The 21,046-nt window shown below is 37.6% G+C and overlaps 1 protein-coding gene across 4 annotated transcripts in view; it reads left to right on the top strand.

Annotated features, from left to right (window-relative positions):
• The window catches only part of stard9 (StAR-related lipid transfer (START) domain containing 9), a 160,536-nt gene that overhangs the window by 112,681 nt on the left and 26,809 nt on the right, over positions 1-21,046 (top strand). For all 4 annotated transcript variants that reach the window (XM_061969195.1, XM_061969197.1, XM_061969196.1 and 1 more), the window contains 3 exons: positions 2,351-2,515; positions 12,306-12,357; positions 17,687-17,812. In XM_061969195.1, the coding sequence (XP_061825179.1) occupies positions 2,351-2,515; positions 12,306-12,357; positions 17,687-17,812 (343 nt within the window). The remainder of the gene's footprint in view (positions 1-2,350; positions 2,516-12,305; positions 12,358-17,686; positions 17,813-21,046) is intronic.

Consider the following 21,046-nt stretch of genomic DNA (forward strand, 5'->3'; position numbering starts at 1 on the left):
TATAAACACCTACCTAACTACCTAAAAAAAAAAAAAAAAGTGTAAAACACGTCTTTTTAATTATTTTTTTATTTCTTTGTATTCTGTTTTTATTTACCATTTACACAATGTGACAACTTCACTGTTTTTGTACTACATAACTTCCAACATAACCTGACCAAAGCAGGTGAAATGTTATAAAATACTGAAAAAGTATACAGACCTACCTACCTACCCAAAAAAACTTCTTACACGTCTTTTTTTTAATTAAATTTTTTTTTTTTTTTTTTTTTTTTTTTTTTAAATCAGGCTTGGATACACTTTTTTTTAAATTTTTTAATTTAATTTAATTTAATTTTTTTTTTTTTTTTTGCATTCTGTTTTTATTTACCATTTACACAATGTGACAACTTCACTGTTTTTGTACTACATAACTTCCAACATAACCTGACCAAAGCAGGTGAAATGTTATAAAATACTGAAAAAGTAAAAAGTATAAACACCTACCTAACTACCTAAAAAAAAAAAAAAAAGTGTAAAACACGTCTTTTTAATTATTTTTTTATTTCTTTGTATTCTGTTTTTATTTACCATTTACACAATGTGACAACTTCACTGTTTTTGTACTACATAACTTCCAACATAACCTGACCAAAGCAGGTGAAATTGTTATAAAATACTGAAAAAGTATACAGACCTACCTACCTACCCAAAAAAACTTCTTACACGTCTTTTTTTTAATTAAATTTTTTTTTATTTTATTTTATTTTTTTAAATCAGACTTGGATAGACTTTTTTTTTAATTTTTTAATTTAATAAAAAATTTTTATTTTTTTATTTTTTTTTGTATTCTGTTTTTATTTACCATTTACACAATGTGGCAACTTCACTGCTTTTGTACTACATAACTTTCAACATAACCTGACCAAAGCAGGTGAAATGTTATAAAATACTGAAAAAGTAAAAAGTATAAACACCTACCTAACTACCTAAAAAAAAAAAAAAAAGTGTAAAACACGTCTTTTTAATTATTTTTTTATTTCTTTGTATTCTGTTTTTATTTACCATTTACACAATGTGACAACTTCACTGTTTTTGTACTACATAACTTCCAACATAACCTGACCAAAGCAGGTGAAATGTTATAAAATACTGAAAAAGTATACAGACCTACCTACCTACCCAAAAAAACTTCTTACACGTCTTTTTTTTAATTAAATTTTTTTTTTTTTTTTTTTTTTTTTTTTTTTAAATCAGGCTTGGATACACTTTTTTTTAAATTTTTTAATTTAATTTAATTTAATTTTTTTTTTTTTTTTTGCATTCTGTTTTTATTTACCATTTACACAATGTGACAACTTCACTGTTTTTGTACTACATAACTTCCAACATAACCTGACCAAAGCAGGTGAAATGTTATAAAATACTGAAAAAGTAAAAAGTATAAACACCTACCTAACTACCTAAAAAAAAAAAAAAAAGTGTAAAACACGTCTTTTTAATTATTTTTTTATTTATTTGTATTCTGTTTTTATTTACCATTTACACAATGTGACAACTTCACTGTTTTTGTACTACATAACTTCCAACATAATGTAAAACACGTCATTTTTTAAATATTTATTTTTTTAAATCAGGCTAGGATGTTAGACTCTTTTTTTTAAAAATTTTAATCAGACTAGGATAGACTTAAAAAAAAAAGTATTCTGTTTTTATTTACCATTTACACAATGTGACAATGTGACAAGGATAAGAATAAAAAAATATTAAGCATTTTATTAACGCATATTATTTCTAGGCTTTCGCGGGCCACATAAAATTATGTGGCGGGCCAGATTTGGCCCCCGGGCCTTGAGTTTGACACCTGTGGGCAAGACACTTTACCCACCTGCTCCCAGTGCCACCCACACTGCTTTAAATGTCACTTACATTTTGGCTTTCACTATGTAAAGTGCTTTGAGTCACTAGAGAAAAATCGCTATATAAATATAATTCACTTCACAATGTCATCATTTTAAGTGGGAGAACTTGCACAATCGGCTTTTTTGCCCCACTGTATGTACATGTATATTGATATTTTACTCGTTGTTAAATGCGGCCCTCTGAGGGCAACCATAACTGCGATGTGGCCCTCAATGAAAACCAGTTTGACACCCCCTGGTCTAGCCCAAGGACACAACGGTAGAAGCGGGGATCGAACCTGGAACCCTCAAGTTGCTGGCACAGCCACTCTACCAACTGAGCTATACCGCAATGATAAATTGTTTTCCTTAATATTTCATGCCGTCAAAAGGAATAATAGTACTTATTAATATTATACTTAAAGTGCTCATCTCTTGTTGATATTTGTATTGTTTTGACTCTTCCTCAGGTGGAGCAGCTGACCAAGGACTGGTCTGAGAGTTGGGGGGACACGGAGCAGTACAGCGTCCACTCGGACCGTCCAGCAGGCGTCCTGGTCAACTCGCTGCAGCCACACCTGCTGGCCTTGGACGGAGACGTCCTCAGCACCGGCGTGGTCTTCTACCACCTCACGGTACAGTTGGTCTGGATTAGTTTTTGCCTCATCGCTCACCTGAAGTGTGAGTGAAGAATGCAGGGAAAAATGGGCGTTTCCTCATTTTGACGACCCGATAAGTCGGGAAAAAGAAAGAGATGATGCAGTATCAATCAATCAATGTTTATTTATATAGCCCTAAATCACAAGTGTCTCAAAGGGCTGCACAAGCCACAACGACATCCTCGGTACAAAGCCCACATAAGGGCAAGGAAAAACTCACCCCAGTGGGACGTCGATGTGAATGACTATGAGAAACCTTGGAGAGGACCGCATATGTGGGTAACCCCCCCCCTCTAGGGGAGACCGAAAGCAATGGATGTCGAGTGGGTCTGACATAATATTGTGAGAGTCCAGTCCATAGTGGATCTAACATAATAGTAAGAGTCCAGTCCATAGTGGATCTAACATAATAGTAAGAGTCCAGTCCATAGTGGATCCAACATAATAGTAAGAGTCCAGTCCATAGTGGATCTAACATAATAGTAAGAGTCCAGTCCATAGTGGATCTAACATAATAGTGTGAGAGTCCAGTCCATAGTGGATCTAACATAATAGTGTGAGAGTCCAGTCCATAGTGGATCCAACATAATAGTAAGAGTCCAGTCCATAGTGGATCCAACATAATAGTAAGAGTCCAGTCCATAGTGGATCTAACATAATAGTGTGAGAGTCCAGTCCATAGTGGATCTAACATAATAGTAAGAGTCCAGTCCATAGTGGATCCAACATAATAGTAAGAGTCCAGTCCATAGTGGATCTAACATAATAGTGTGAGAGTCCAGTCCATAGTGGATCTAACATAATAGTAAGAGTCCAGTCCATAGTGGATCTAACATAATAGTGAGAGTCCAGTCCATAGTGGATCTAACATAATAGTAAGAGTCCAGTCCATAGTGGATCTAACATAATAGTGAGAGTCCAGTCCATAGTGGATCTAACATAATAGTGTGAGAGTCCAGTCCATAGTGGATCTAACATAATAGTGTGAGAGTCCAGTCCATAGTGGATCTAACATAATAGTGAGAGTCCAGTCCATAGTGGGGCCAGCAGGAGACCATCCCGAGCGGAGACGGGTCAGCAGCGCAGAGATGTTCCCAACCGATGCACAGGCGAGCGGTCCACCCTGGGTCCCGACTCTGGACAGCCAGCACTTCATCCATGGCCACCGGACCTGGAGAAAAGAAAAGAAACGGCAGATCAACTGGTCTAACAGGGGGGCTATTTAAAGGCTAGAGTATACAAATGAGTTTTAAGATGGGACTTAAATGCTTCTACTGAGGTAGCATCTCTAATTGTTACCGGGAGGGCATTCCATAGTACTGGAGCCCCAATAGAAAACGCTCTATAGCCCGCAGATTTTTTTTGGGCTCTGGGAATCACTAATAAGGCGGAGTTCTTTGAACGCAGATTTCTTGCCGGGACATATGGTACAATGCAATCGACAAGATAGGACGGAGCTAGACCGTGTAGTATTTTATACGTAAGTAGTAAAACCTTAAAGTCACATCTTAAGTGCACAGGAAGCCAGTGCAGGTGAGCCAGTATAGGTATATATATATGTATATATGTATATAAAGGTATATACAGTATAGGCGTAATATGATCAAACTTTCTTGTTCTTGTCAAAAGTCTAGCAGCCGCATTTTGTACCAATTGTAGTCTTTTAATGCTAGACATAGGGAGACCCCAAAATAATACGTTACAGTAGTCGAGACGAGACGTAACGAACGCATGAATAATGATCTCAGCGTCGCTAGTGGATAAAATAGAACGAATTTTAGCGATATTACGGAGATGAAAGAAGGCCGTTTTAGTAACACTCTTAATGTGTGATTCAAAGGAGAGAGTTGGGTGGAAGATAATAGCCAGATTCTTTACTGATTGGCCTTGTGTAATTGTTTGGTGGTCAAATGTTAAGGTGGTATTATTAAATAAATGTCGGTGTTTAGCAGGACCGATAATCAGCATTTCCGTTTTCTTGGCGTTGAGTTGCAAGAAGTTAGCGGACATCCATTGTTTAATTTCATTAGTATTATCTGCTCACAGATGCTACCTGGTGGTTGTTTGAGCAAACTGCGGCTAGCCTTTATAAACCAACTTTCCACTCCTTAACTACAAAACCCAAAAGCAGTGAAGTTGTCACGTTGTGTAAATGGTAAATAAAAACTTATTTACCATTATATTCAATTGAATAGATTGCAAAGACAAGATATTTAACCTTCCAACTGGAAAACTTTGTTATTTTTTGCAAATATGAGTTTGATGCCTGCAACATGTTTCAAAAAAAGCTGGCACAAGTCAAATCAAATCAAATCAACTTTATTTATAAAGCACATTTAAAATTGACCACAGGGGTAGCCAAAGTGCTGGACAATGAGCAGGTTAAAAGATAAAACGAGTACCGAGCAAACACAACACAACACAAACAGAACACGATAAAAAATAAATAATTAAAATAGAATTAATAAAAACATAAAAACAGGTTCACAGCAGGTGTATTATGGGGCGCCATTGCAGGATGGATATCACTCAGTGTTAAAAGCCATGGAATAAAAGTATGTTTTTAAGAGAGATTTAAAAACAGGAAGAGAGGAGGCTTGTCTAACACTCAGAGGTAGGTCGTTCCAGAGCTTGGGAGCAGCAGCGGCGAAAGCTCCGTCACCTCTAAGCTTCGGCCTTGTGTCAGGGACCGTCAACAGCAGCTGATCGGCTGATCTTAAGGATCGGGTGGGGCAGTAAGGCTGAAGGAGGTCGGAGAGATAGGTTGTTTAGACATTTAAAAACAAATAAAAGGAGTTTAAAATTGATTGGATAACGCACAGGGAGCCAGTGAAGGGACGCTAAAATAGGGGTGATGTGCTCACGTCTGCGGGTCTGTGTTAGCAGACGAGCAGCAGAGTTCTGCACGAGCTGCAGGCCTGGCTAATGCCTACATACAGGGCATTGCAGTAGTCAAGACGAGTCCAGATAAAGGCGTGGATTAATTTCTCGAGATCATGTCTTGATAGAAGCGGTTTCACTTTCGCTATTTGGCGTAATTGATAAAAGCTTTTTTGTACGACGCTGCTGATTTGTTTTTCGAATTTAAAATCTGAGTGGAACTTTACCCCCAGGTTTGTGACACAGTCGCTGAGATACGGGGTCAGAGTGCCGAGGTCAACGTTGGGGGAGGGAGAGCGACTTGGACCGAACAACATAACTTCTGTTTTATCTTCATTTAGGCTCAGGAAGTTAGCTGAAAGCCAGACTTTGATGTCGTGCAGGCAGTCAATAAGACGTTGAACCGTGTTATTTTGTGCCATGGGAAAAATAAATCTGGCAATCATCGGCATAAAAATGAAATGCAATACTGTATTTCCTAGAAATAGAACCAAGGGGGAGAAGGTAAAGTGCAAATAAAATTGGGGCAAGGATTGAGCCCTGGGGGACCCCATGTGGTAAAGGAGCTGTGGACGACATAAAGTGAAGTGAAGTGACTTATATTTATATAGCACTTTTCTCTAGTGACTCAAAGTGCTTTACATAGTGAAAACAGTGTGTCTTGCCCAAGGACACAACGGCAGTGACTATCATGGCGGAAGCGGGGATTGAACCCGGAACCCTTAAGTTGCTGGCATGGCTGCTCTACCAACCGAGCCATGCCGCCCCAACAGAGCTGGTGGTCCAAAAAAACACAAAAATCCAAAGAAAAAGCAATGTTTGAGGTCTAAAACCCATAAATGCCAAAGACTGCAGTCTCCTGTGGACTCCCCATCGTCCAGTACGATGACCCTGACCTGGTTTCTAAACTTTCCCAAAGTGTTTACCCTCCCCCTGGGTCCAGGAGGACTGAGTCCAGGAGGTTACTGACCGTGGAGCAACTTACAGCGGCATGTCCACCGAGGTCGTCACACCTCCCGCCGCCGCCGCCTTGGTAGCGCTCCAGAAACCCTCCCAGGTCGTGCGGCCGGGTTCGTTGACGTGAACGTGGGAGTCCACGTTTCCTGGCATCACCACGCGGTCGCCCACGTCCCACACCTCAGACACCGCGTCCTGGGACAACTCCCCGTCTGGAAGCACCTGGTGGATTTTGCCATCCTTGATCAGGATGACCGCGGGGCGGACTTGTCCCGACAGAACAACCCTGGTGCTCCTCACAGCCACCAGCGTTAGAGATGCGCGGATAGGCAAATATTTCATCCGCAACCGCATCAGAAAGTCGTCAACCATCCGCCATCCACCCGATGTAACGTTTGAATAGAACTGCATCCGCCCGCACCCGCCCGTTATATCTAATATAGACGATGCAAGGCATTAGTGAGGCACCTGCCAACTACTCCGGTTTTCCCGTAATTCGTACGGTTTTCATCAACCTATTCCGGGTTACGGTTGCAGTGATAAAAAATACGGTTTTTCATTAATTAAAAAAAAAAGGGTGAAAACTACGCGAATTGCACCTTGTGCAGACAAAATTTTTCGATCGGACACGGAGGAATTAGCGATGTAAAAGACCACGTTGGGACAAAAAAACACAAGTCTAATGCCGTTGCTAGCGATACAAGTGGAAAACTTTCAACGTTTTTCGTCGCCCAAACAGATTCTTTGGATGTGATAAATGCCGAAGTTTTATTTACGGAGGCAATAATTGAGCATGGATTTCCAATCGCACTGGCTGATCACATGGGACAGTTAAATGTTTGTAATGCAACCTTTAAAACTCATTACGCGGTGATCGCGGTCCCAAAAATAAACTTTTCTTACATGATAATGTCCAGAAAAACTCGCTTTATATTACTATAGAGTCCTTTTAACGAATGAGTTTGATGGTTTATCACAAACCTTAAATGAAAGAAGTCCTTTGTTCTCCTGCACCATGCACCATGTTCGATGTCCGGGTTTTATGACTGTCGTAGACGTACACAGCGTCGCAGCTCTTGCAACTCACGTAGCCAGCATTGCTGTCATCCTGATTTACAACCTCATAAAAACGAGTCCACGCTGAACTTTTCTGGCCTTTTTTTCCCCTGGTCTTTAGTATTCCCTTTTTTAGTTTGTCGCGTACCACGTTTGCTGCCGGCGTTGCCATTTTTTTTTTCTTCTTCTGATGTGGCGTGCTGCAGGTGCCTGCTGATAAATAATTGCCTGTTTCAAAGAGTGCTGCTCGTTTTTCGTATGTGGCTAACAACATTTAACTACCGTATTTTCCGCACTATAAGGCGCACCGGATTATTAGCCGCACCTTCTATGAATTACATATTTCATAATTTTGTCCACCAATAAGCCGCCCCGGACTATAAGCCGCGCCTACGCTGCGCTAAAGTGAATGTCAAAAAAACAGTCAGATAGTTCAGTCAAACTTTAATAATATATTGAAAACCAGCGTTCTAACAACTCTGTCCCAAAATGTACGCAAATGTGCAATCACAAACATAGTAAAATTCAAAATGGTGTAGAGCAATAGCAACATAATGTTGCTCGAACGTTAATGTCACAACACACAAAATAAACATAGCACTCACCTTCTGAAGTTATTCTTCATTCGTAAATCCTTCGAATTCTTCGTCTTCGGTGTCCGAATTGAAAAGTTGCGCAAGCGTGGTATCCAAAATGGCCGGTTCCGTCTCGTCGAAGTCATCGGGAGTCAGTGTCGCTGTTGTTCTGTGAATCCTGCCTTCCGGAAAGCTCGGACCACAGTTGTGACCGAAATATCTGCCCAGGCATTTACGATCCACTGGCAAATGTTGGCATATGTCGTCCGGAGCTGTCTGCCCGTCTTAGTGAAGGTGTGTTCGCCTTCGGAGCTGTGTGAAAAAAGCCACCCGGCCTCTTCGCGTAAACTTCCCTTAACCACTCGCTCATCTTTTCTTCATCCATCCATCCCTTCGAGTTAGCTTTTATGATGACGCCGGCTGGAAAGGTCTCTTTTGGCAAGGTCTTCCTTTTGAATATCACCATGGGTGGAAGTTTCTGGCCATTAGCATGGCAAGCTAGAACCACAGTGAAGGATGACTTCTCATTCCCTGTGGTGCGAATATTCACCGTACGTGCTCCCGTTCCACAGTGCGGTTACAGGAATATCAGTTGCTGTGAAATACGGTAGTAATCCGTGTGCGGATGGAGAGATTGCGTCTTTTTATGAACCGGATCGCTTAGTAGGAGCCATTTTGTGGTCTTTACAGATGTAAACAGGAAATGAAACGTACGGTGATATCCGCGCGTTTTTTCTTCTTCTTCCGGGGGCGGGTGGTAGCTTACAGTAGAAGAAGAAGCGCTTCCTGTTCTATGGGGGCGGGTGCTTTCCTTGGCGGTTGCTTGCGTAGAAGAAGAAGCGCTTCCTGTTCTACCGGGAAAAAAGATGGCGGCTGTTTACCGAAGTTGCGAGATCGAAACTTTATGAAAATGAATCGTAATAAAGCGCACCGGGTTATAAGGCGCACTGTCAGCTTTTGAGAAAAATTTTGGTTTTTAGGTGCGCCTTATAGTGCGGAAAATACGGTATGTATATATATTTCCGAATTGGTTTAACTGCCACCCGCAAAAAAAAATAAAATAAATAAAAAATATCTCATTAATTTGCCCGACCCGACCCGCGGCGCGGATAAATCTTATTTATTTAAATTTCATCCGCCCGATCCGCGGATAATCCGCCGAATCCGCGGTTGTGTCCGCAAACCGCGCATCTCTAACCAGCGTAGATCCCAGCTCCATGTCTGCCTTGGCGCCCAGGGAGTGTCTCTGGAACTGGACCGCCGCCTCCTTCCACCACGTGGAGCTGTAGGACTGCTTCAACGCTGCTCCGCTTCAACACCGGTCGGATGGTCTGTCCCCTGTAGACTTGCACTTGACCTTGAGCCAACCCCTTAGGGACGTCATGACCTTGACAGACGGAAACTGTCTACTTTTACACAAAAACTCCTGTCGGTTAGGTACGACCGTAGCCAGTTGAGGGCGGCGCCCTTAATGCCCACACAGTTCTCAAGACCAGTGATTAAGGTGGCGTGGAACGCAGCAGACAGATCTAAAAGCACCAGGACAACATATTTACCAGAATCAGTGGACAGGAGGATATCGTTAAAAACTTTTAGGAGCGCTGACTCTGTGCTGTGGAGGGCTTTAAAACCGGACTGGAACAGCTCAGTGATAGCATTATCCTCTAAGAAGGGCAACAACTGACTGTAGACAACCTGAAACTAATATTTTGGAAATGTATGGAAGATTAGAGATAGGTCTGAAGTTAGAGAGGAGAGAGGGGTCGAGGCTGGGTTTTTTAAGTAGAGGTGGTACCACTGCATGTTTAAACTCTACTGGAACTATTCCAGAAGAGAGGCTACTTAAGGACACTTGATCCAATAGTAGCAAGTACCTCCTTAAACAGGCGAGGTGGGAGGGCATCTGCAGGAGAACCAGGAGAAGTGGCAAAAAAGACTTGATAAAGTTGAGGAATGCTCATCAAAGACTTATTTGGAACATCCCACAGGTGAACAGGCTAATTGGGAACAGGTGGGTGCCATGATTGGCTATAAAAAGCAGCTTCCATGAAATGCTCAGTCATTCACAAACAAGGACGGGGTGGCGAGGGTCACCACTTTGTCAACAAATGCCTGAGCAAATTGTTTAAAGAACAACATTTCTCAAGCAAGGAATTTAGGGATTTCACCATCTACGCTCCGTAATATCATCAAAAGGTTCAGAGAATCTGGAGAAATCACTGCACGTAAGCCATGATATTACACATCTTCGATCCCTCAGGCGGTACCGCATCAAAAAGCCACATCGGTGTGTAAAGGATATCACCACATAGGGCTCAGGGACACTTCAGAAACCCACTGTCAGTAACTACAGTCGGTCGCTACATCTGTAAGTGCAAGTTAAAACTCTACTATACAAAAGCCAAAGCCATTTATCAACAACACCCAGAAACGCCGCCGGCTTCGCTGGGCCCCGAGCTCATCTAAGATGGACTGATGCAAAGTGGAAAAGTGTTCTGTGGTCTGACGAGTCCACTTTTCAAATTGTTTTTGGAAACTGTGGACGTCAAAGAGGAAAAGAATCATCCGGATTGTTCTAGGGTGAAAGTGTAAAAGCCAGCATGTGTGATGGTATGGGGGTGTATTAGTGGCCAAGACATGGGTAACTTACACATCTGTGAAGGCACCATTAATGCTGAAAGGTACATACAGCTTTTGGAGCAACATATGTTGCCATCCAAGCAATGTTACCATGGACGCCCCTGCTTATTTCAGCAAGACCTGTCTCCCATTGAAAATGTGTGAAGGCTAAAATATGAGAAGGGGAGACTGTTGAACAACTTAAGCTGTACATCAAGCAAGAATGGGAAAGAATTCCACTTCAAAAATGTGTCTCCTCAGTTCCCAAACCTTGTTAAAAGGAAAGGCCATGTAACACACTGGTAAAAATGCCTTTTTTGCAATGTGTTGCTGCCATTAAATTCTAAGTTCATGATTATTTGCGGGGGAAAAACCCCCGATATGACCATATCACACTAGTTCTCAAATCCCTTCACTGGCTTCCTGTTCCACTCAGGATTGAATACAAAGTCTCACTACTAACCCACCTAATGCCCCCCCTCTACCTCAAAGAACTGCTCACCCCCAAATCCTCCACTCCGGACAGGCTAACCTCCTCCAACCTCCGAGGACAAAGCTACGAACAATGGGAGACCGGGCTTTCTGCTCCGCCGCTCCCAGTCTGTGGAACGCTCTCCCTGACCACCTGAGGGCACCACAGACTGTGGATGCTGTTAAAAAGGCTTAAAAACCCTTCTTAAAAAAAAAAAAAAAAAAAAAAAAAAAGCCTTTTTTTAGATATATGCGTGCTAGTTCTAGTTTTTATTTTTATCTTTTTATTTATTCTTTTTAATACACTGTAGCACTTTGAGGTTGTTTGCTCAATGTAAAGTGCTTTTTACAAATATTTCAAATTATGAGATTAAAAATCAAAATTATGAGATAGTCTTAATTATGAGATAATAAATCAAAATGTGAAAATAGTGTAGATAATGAGATAAATATTTCAAATTATGAGATTAAAAATCAAAATTATGAGATACAAAGTTGAAAATTATGAGCTAAAAAGTCAAAATTATGAGATTAAAAATCAAAATTATGAGATAAAGTCTTAATTATGAGATAACAAGTCAAAATGTGAAAATCTAAAAAATAATATATATATTATTAATAAATATCTTGTCTTTGCAGTCTATTCAATTGAATATAAGTTGAAAAGGATTTGTTGTATTCTCTTTTTATTGACCATTTACACAACGTGACAACTTCACTGCTTTTGGGGTTAGTACTTATCCTTCAGGCACACGCAGGATTCTCACAGGAATAAGGCACAAATGAATGCAGACCAACTATAAATGCTTCTTTTCTTTGCATGTGCGCTTCTTTTTCCACTTGACGCTAACTCAATTCGTCTCTTTCGTGGACTAGATTCTTCTTCTTCCTCCGATGTCTCTCTTTGTGCTAGAAAAGCTGTAGAGAAGGCAAAGGTGCGTTTCTGACTTCTCTGTCCGCTCTGCCTTCAAACTCACTCCTGCTGAATGTGACAATGGCCTGTTTGCTGCATGCGAAGAGGGTAAACACAAGTGGTCCTGACTCCGCCTTTAATGCCCATTTAGGTCACACCTCACAATAACATTTAGGTCACACCTCACAGTAAACGGTGAAGATATGAAAGACCAAAGTGCAACTTTTAAAGCATTGGAATAATTTGTATCACAAAGTTGGAATGCACTTTAATTCTATTTACTTTTGTGTTACAGGAAGGACTGACCCGCATTGGACCTCACGGCCAATTTAAAGAACCACAAATTGGTACAACTCTCAAAACGACATAAATAATCATTGATTGATATTTTATTACCGTAAATGGGTGCAAATAACTGCAGCTCTGTAATTTAGTGCCGGGTCAGTTTTTATGCATGTTTCACTTGTTGTATTTTTTGCAGTCAACCTATCAGAACTATGAATGCTGACTCAGCAGTTTGCTTCTTTGCACTATTACATCATTACTTCTATTCTGTGTTGTACAATATACTTCTTCATACCAGCATGTGCTCATAGACGGTTGTTCCACTTTCTAATGCACTCCAACATTTATGGAAGCCCGTTTCCGCCACTAAAAAAAGATACAAAGTATAAAAAAATTGGCCGAAATTATTAGATAAAAAGTCTTATCGACAAGACAAAAAGTCATAATTATGAGATTGAAAAGTCAAAATTATGAGATAGTCTTAATTATGAGATAATAAGTCAAAATGTGAAAATAGTGTAAATAATGAGATAAATATTTAAAATTATGAGATTAAAAATCAAAATTATGAGATAAAGTCTTAATTATGAGATAATAAGTCAAAATGTGAAAATAGTGTAAATAATGAGATAATAAGTCAAAATGTGAAAATAGTGTAAATAATGAGATAAATATTTAAAATTATGAGATTAAAAATCAAAATTATGAGATAAAGTCTTAATTATGAGATAATAAATCAAAATGTAAAAATAGTGTAAATAATGAGATAAATATTTCAAATTATGAGATTAAAAATCAAAATCATGAGATAAAGTCTTAATTATGAGATAATAAATCAAAATGTGAAAATAGTGTAAATAGTGAGATAAGTCCAAATGTGAAAGTAGTGTAAATAATGAGATACATATTTCAAATTATGAGATTAAAAATCAAAATTATGAGATAAAATCTTAATTATGAGATAATAAATCAAAATGTGAAAATAGTGTAAATAATGAGATAATAAGTCAAAATGTGAAAATAGTGTAAATAATGAGATAAATATTTCAAATTATGAGATTAAAAATCAAAATTATGAGATAAAGTCTTAATTATGAGATAATAAATCAAAATGTGAAAATAGTGTAAATAATGAGATAAATATTTAAAATTATGAGATAAAAAGTTGAAAATTATGAAATAAAAAGTCAAAATTATGAGCTAAAAGTCATAATTATGAGATTAAAAATCTAAATTATGAGATAAAGTCTTAATTATGAGATAACATATCAAAATGTGAAAATAGTTTAAATAATGAGATAAAAAATTCAAATTATGAGATTAAAAATCGAAATAATGAGATAAAAAGTCAAAAATTATTAAATCAAAATGATGAGATAGGAAAGCCATAATTATTTATGGAAGCCCGTTTACTCCACTAAAAATACCCCAATGTATCAAATATAATTATGAAAATCAAAATTATGAGATTAAAAATCGAAATTGTGAGATAATAGGTCGAAATATGGAAAAACTTTTTAAAAAAAGTCATAATTATGAGATAATAAACCGAAATTACAAGACAAAATGTCGAAATTATGACATAAAAAGTCTAAATGATGAGATAGGAAAGCCATAATTATTTATGGAAGCCTGTTTACTCCACTAAAAATACCCCAATATATCAAAAATCATAATTGGGAAAATCAAAATTATGAGATTAAAAACCGAAATTAGTCTTAATTATGAGATAATAAGTCAAAATATGAAAATAAGTTTAAATAATGAGATAAAAATGTTTAAATAATGACAAGAAAAGTCGAAAAAATTATTAAATACAAATTATGAGATCGGAAAGCCATAATTATTTATAGAAGCCCGTTTACTGCACTAAAAATACCCCAATGTATCAAAAATCATAATTAGGAAAATTGATATTATGAGATAAAAAGTTGAAATAATGAGATGAAAAAATCCAAATTATGAGTTAAAGTCTTAATTCTGAGATGATAGGTCGAAATATGGAAAAAAGTTCAAATAATGAGATAAAAAGTCATAACTATGAGATAATAAACCGAAATTACGAGACGAAATGTCAAAATTATGAAATAAAAAGTCAGAATTATGAGCTAAAAATTTGAAATGATGAAATAAGATAATTGAAATTATTAGATAAGAAAGTCAAAATTATGAGATAAAAACTCACAATTATGTATGAAAGCCCGTTTCCACCACAAAAAATGTGGATTATGTCCAACATGATTATGATATATATATATATATATATACAATTGAAATGATGAGATAAAAAAATCTAAATTATTATTATTATTAGAGTGGGAATTATGAGATAACAAGTCATATTTATGTATGGAAGCCTGTTTCTACCACAGAAAATATATAAATATATATTTAAGTTGAAATGATGTGATAAACGTCATAATTATGAGCTAAAAAGTCCAAATGATGAGATAGGAAAGTTCAAATGACCTGTGTTCATACTTGCCAACCCTCCCGTATTCTCCGGGAGACTCCCGAAATTCAGCTCCTCTCCAAATTTTCTCCCGAAAATCTCTCGAAATTTAGGCGTAGCTGGAGGCCACGCCCCCTCCAGCTCCATGCGGACCTGAATGACGTGTTGACAGCCTGTTCACAACATTGCCGTAAACAGCAATGTTGTGACACTTTTAAACAGGACAATACTGCCATCTACTGTACATGCATATGTGACCCACCCATAATGTGTCACATTTTTGTGTTGATTTATTTATTTTATTTTGTGGTTTGAATTCGTTTTCGGAGCTGTCATTACACATTTATCAGTATTCACATTGGTCAGTAGGGGGCAGTAGGGCGTAATTCTTCCCAATTGAATGCTATCACCTGCAGACCGGAAGTGTCTTGTCATTCTGATGAGAGCGACCAGTCTGTGAACAATTAAAACGTCCTGTGTGCTTTTTTCCTCCTGTATAACAGGTTAGTTTTGCTGAATCAACTCACTGAATAATATCCATGTGATCTTTATAAGTTTTAAGTACACATTCTGATGGTGGAGCCTAACTCTAAAGTGTTTGTGAGTTGTAGTTTGTATTTGTGAATGAATCCAGTGCACAGCTGCAGTAATCAATACAAAAAGGCGACGTGAGTGCGCAATGTTTATATAGGAACTTCTGATCCTAATTCAGACTCCCAAATTAGAGCTCCTGTTTTCTTATTGATTTTATAATGTATATTTGTATAATGTGTGTGTTCTGAAATAGTGACAGAGAATAGAACAAGGATGGACAATTCAACCCTTAACTCAACAATGAGTAGATGAGTGTTATGTGTGTGTATATGTGTAAATAAATGAACACTGAAATTCAAGTATTTCTTTATATATATATATATATATATATATATATATATGTAATAAAATATATATATATATATAGCTAGAATTCACTGAAAGTCAAGTATTTCTTATATATATATATATATATATATATATATATATATATATATATATATATGTATGTATGTGTGGGGAAAAAATCACAAGACTATTACATCTCTACAGGCCTGTTTCATGAGGGGGAGTACCCTCAATCATCAAGAGATTTTAATGGGAGCATTCGCATACCATGGTTTATATAGGGCACAGAGTGGGTGGGTACAGGCTGGCCTAGGGGCGTGGTGATTGGCTCATGTGTTACCTAGGAGGTGTTTCCGTCTATGGCGGCATGTTGTTACAATTTCGCTGCGCCTGTTGAGGGATGACAGGTCTGGACGGTAAATAATAAACAGTTTATCTTTCAAGCATAGGTTGCATCTTTTATTACCACTATTGTAAGGTGTGCTGGATGCAAGAATTTGCCATGTTATTGAATATTCAACATTATTGTCTTTGAGGTCCCAAATGTGTTTGCTGAGTTCTGTGGTATTTCGCAGGTTTTTGTTCCTGAAAGAAGCCTTGTGATTGTTCCATCTGGTTTTGAATTCTCCCTCGGTTAATCCTACATATGTGTCGGATGTGTTAATGTCCTTGCGTGTTACCTTAGATTGGTAGACAACTGATGTTTGTAAGCACCCCCCGTTGAGAGGGCAATCAGGTTTCTTTCGACAGTTACATCCTTTGTTGGTTTTGGAGTCGCTCTGTCTGGGGGTCGATGGCTCATTTGCAATTGTTTTGTTGTGGTTTGAGATGATTTGTTGTATATTGTTCATGCAGCTGTAGCTCAATTTAATGTTGTTCTTGTTGAATACTTTTCTTAGGGTGTTGTCTTTGGGAAAGTGTTTGTCAATCAGATTGAGGAATTTGTGTCCAATGTTCGTTGAGACGTTGTACCAGATGATGTCGTTTCGTTTTCTGTTCTTTTTTGGCTGGTTTCCTGGCGTGGGTTCATAGGTGAGGGTGAAATTGTATCCGCTTTCATCAAGGGCTTTTTGGTACGGGGGGGTTGCTTGGTCAAATTCAGCTTTGCTAGATGACAGCATCGATAGCCTTTTATTGATTCCGGTAGGTATTCTTTTCGTGGTGGTGGGTGGGTGGTTGCTGTCATGGTGCACGTATTGGAGTGTTGTGTTGGGTTTCGTGAATGGTTGGTAGCTGTTATTTCTCAGGTTGAAAGTGACGTCAAGGAAGTTGACGGTTTGCTTGTTGGCTTCAATCGTGATCCGTAGGCCGTTCTCTTTGAAAATTTGGCATATGCGCTTCTTGGTATTCTCGCTGCTCCTTGGCGAGGCGCGACACACTGCCAGTCCGTCATCACGGTAAATACCAAGGTTCAGATTGAGGCTAGCGAGCTGGGAGAGGAGGAAACCTGCGAAATACCACAGAACTCAGCAAACACATTTGGGACCTCAAAGACAATAATGTTGAATATTCAATAACATGGCAAATTCTTGCATCCAGCACACCTTACAATAGTGGTAATAAAAGATGCAACCTATGCTTGAAAGAGAAACTGTTTATTATTTACCGTCCAGACCTGTCATCCCTCAACAAGCGCAGCGAAATTGTAACAACATGCCGCCATAGACGGAAACTCCTCCTAGGTAACACATGAGCCAATCACCACGCCCCTAGGCCAGCCTGTACCCACCCACTCTGTGCCCTATATAAACCATGGTATGCGAATGCTCCCATTAAAATCTCCTGATGATTGAGGGTACCCCCCCTCATGAAACAGGCCTGTAGAGATGAAATAGTCTTGTGATTTTTTTCCCACACATACATATATATATATATATATGTATATATATATATATGTAATAAAATATATATATATATATATATATAGCTAGAATTCACTGAAAGTCAAGTATTTCTTATATATATATATATATATATATATATATATATATATATATATATATATATATATATATATATATATATATATATATATCTTAACCACAATCTGCTTCCAGTTGTTCAGGGCGGGGCTCGCTGTGAGGTGGAGAACGACGGAGGTGTGGTCACCCTCAGACCGCTGCCAGGCTGCGTTTGCCTTATTAACGACAGGGAAGTCACCGAGCCCTGCAGGCTGGTGCAAGGTCAGTCTTGGCATGTGATAGTAGTCACTTTGGAGTGTATTAATATTGTACATTTTGTAACGTGCACTTTAGCTGATACAAGCCTTTTTTTTTGCATGTGGTTGTCTACAAAACGTCGTGTAAATGGTAAATAAAAAGAGAATGCAACAAATCCTTTTCAACTTATATTCAATTGAATAGACTGCAAAGACAAGATATTTCTGAAACTGTGTTATTTTTTGCAAATAATCATGAAGTTAGAATTTAATGGCAGCAACACATTGCAAAAAAGGCATTTTTACCAGTGTGTTACATGGCCTTTCCTTTTAACAACACTCAGTAAAGGTTTGGGAACTGAGGAGACACATTTTTGAAGTGGAATTCTTTCCCAGTCTTGCTTGATGTACAGCTTAAGTTGTTCAACAGTCAAAAAAGTCAAAAATTATTCAATCAAAATGATGAGATAGGAAAGCCATAATTATTTATGGAAGCCCGTTTACTCCACTAAAAATACCCCAATGTATCAAATATAATTATGAAAATCAAACTTATGAGATTAAAAATCGAAATTGTGAGATAATAGGTCGAAATATGGAAAAACTTTTTTTTTTAAGTCATAATTGTGAGATAATAAACCGAAATTACAAGACAAAATGTCGAAATTATGACATAAAAAGTCTAAATGATGAGATAGGAAAGCCATAATTATTTATGGAAGCCTGTTTACTCCACTAAAAATACCCCAATATATCAAAAATCATAATTGGGAAAATCTAAATTATGAGATTAAAAATCGAAATTAGTCTTAATTATGAGATAATAAGTCAAAATATGAAAATAAGTTTAAATAATGAGATAACATTTTTTTAAATAATGACATGAAAAGTGGAAAAAATTATAAAATACAAATTATGAGATAGGAAAGCCATAATTATTTATAGAAGCCCGTTTACTGCACTAAAAATACCCCAATGTATCAAAAATCATAATTAGGAAAATTGATATTATGAGATAAAAAGTTGAAATAATGAGATAAAAAAATCCAAATTATGAGTTAAAGTCTTAATTCTGAGATGATAGGTCGAAATATGGAAAAAAGTTTAAATAATGAGATAAAAAGTCATAACTATGAGATAATAAACCGAAATTACGAGACGAAATGTCAAAATTATGAGATAAGTCAAAATGTGAAAATAGTTTAAATAATGAGATAAAAAATTCAAATTATGAGATTAAAAATCGAAATAATGAGATGAAAAGTCAAAAATTATTAAATCAAAATGATGAGATAGGAAAGCCATAATTATTTATGGAAGCCCGTTTACTCCACTAAAAATACCCCAATGTATCAAATATAATTATGAAAATCAAAATTATGAGATTAAAAATCGAAATTGTGAGATAATAGGTCTAAATATGGAAAAACTTTTTTTTTAAAGTCATAATTGTGAGATAATAAACCGAAATTACAAGACAAAATGTCGAAATTATGACATAAAAAGTCTAAATGATGAGATAGGAAAGCCATCATTATTTATGGAAGCCTGTTTACTCCACTAAAAATACCCCAATATATCAAAAATCGTAATTGTGAAAATCAAAATTATGAGATTAAAAATCGAAATTAGTCTTAATTATGAGATAAGTCAAAATATGAAAATAAGTTTAAATAATGAGATAACATTTTTTTAAATAATGACATGAAAAGTGGAAAAAATTATAAAATACAAATTATGAGATAGGAAAGCCATAATTATTTATAGAAGCCCGTTTACTGCACTAAAAATACCCCAATGTATCAAAAATCATAATTAGGAAAATTGATATTATGAGATAAAAAGTTGAAATAATGAGATGAAAAAAATCCAAATTATGAGTTAAAGTCTTAATTCTGAGATGATAGGTCGAAATATGGAAAAAAGTTTAAATAATGAGATAAAAAGTCATAACTATGAGATAATAAACCGAAATTACGAGACGAAATGTCAAAATTATGAGATAACAAGTCAAAATGTGAAAATAGTTTAAATAATGAGATAAAAAATTCAAATTATGAGATTAAAAATCGAAATAATGAGATGAAAAGTCAAAAATTATTAAATCAAAATGATGAGATAGGAAAGCCATAATTATTTATGGAAGCCCGTTTACTCCACTAAAAATACCCCAATGTATCAAATATAATTATGAAAATCAAACTTATGAGATTAAAAATCGAAATTGTGAGATAATAGGTCGAAATATGGAAAAACTTTTTTTTTTTAAGTCATAATTGTGAGATAATAAACCGAAATTACAAGACAAAATGTCAAAATTATGACATAAAAAGTCTAAATGATGAGATAGGAAAGCCATAATTATTTATGGAAGCCTGTTTACTCCACTAAAAATACCCCAATATATCAAAAATCATAATTGGGAAAATCTAAATTATGAGATTAAAAATCTAAATTAGTCTTAATTATGAGATAAGTCAAAATATGAAAATAAGTTTAAATAATGAGATACATTTTTTAAAATATCCATCCATCCATCCATCTTCTTCCGCTTATCCGAGGTCGGGTCGCGGGGGCAGCAGCCTAAGCAGGGAAGCCCAGACTTCCCTCTCCCCAGCCACTTCGTCCAGCTCCTCCCGGGGGATCCCGAGGCGTTCCCAGGCCAGCCGGGAGAGATAGTCTTCCCAGCGTGTCCTGGGTCTTCCCCGTGGCCTCCTACCGGTCGGACGTGCCCTAAACACCTCCCTAGGGAGGCGTTCGAGTGGCATCCTGACCAGATGCCCGAACCACCTCATCTGGCTCCTCTCCATGTGGAGGAGCAGCGGCTTTACTTTGAGCTCCTCCCGGATGACAGAGCTTCTCACCCTATCTCTAAGGGAGAGCGCCGCCACTCGGCGGAGGAAACTCATTTCGGCCGCTTGTACCCGTGATCTTGTCCTTTCGGTCATAACCCAAAGCTCATGACCATAGGTGAGGATGGGAACGTAGATCGACCGGTAAATCGAGAGCTTTGCCTTCCGGCTCAGCTCCTTCTTCACCACAACGGATCGATACAGCGTCCGCATTACTGAAGACGCCGCACCGATCCGCCTGTCGATCTCACGATCCACTCTTCCCTCACTCGTGAACAAGACTCCGAGGTACTTGAACTCCTCCACTTGGGGCAAGATCTCCTCCCCAACCCAGAGATGGCACTCCACCCTTTTCCGGGAGAGAACCATGGACTCGGACTTGGAGGTGCTGATTCTCATCCCAGTCG

Source organism: Nerophis lumbriciformis, linkage group LG08 (assembly GCF_033978685.3).
Source record: "Nerophis lumbriciformis linkage group LG08, RoL_Nlum_v2.1, whole genome shotgun sequence".
NCBI classification, from domain to species: Eukaryota; Metazoa; Chordata; class Actinopteri; order Syngnathiformes; family Syngnathidae; genus Nerophis; species Nerophis lumbriciformis.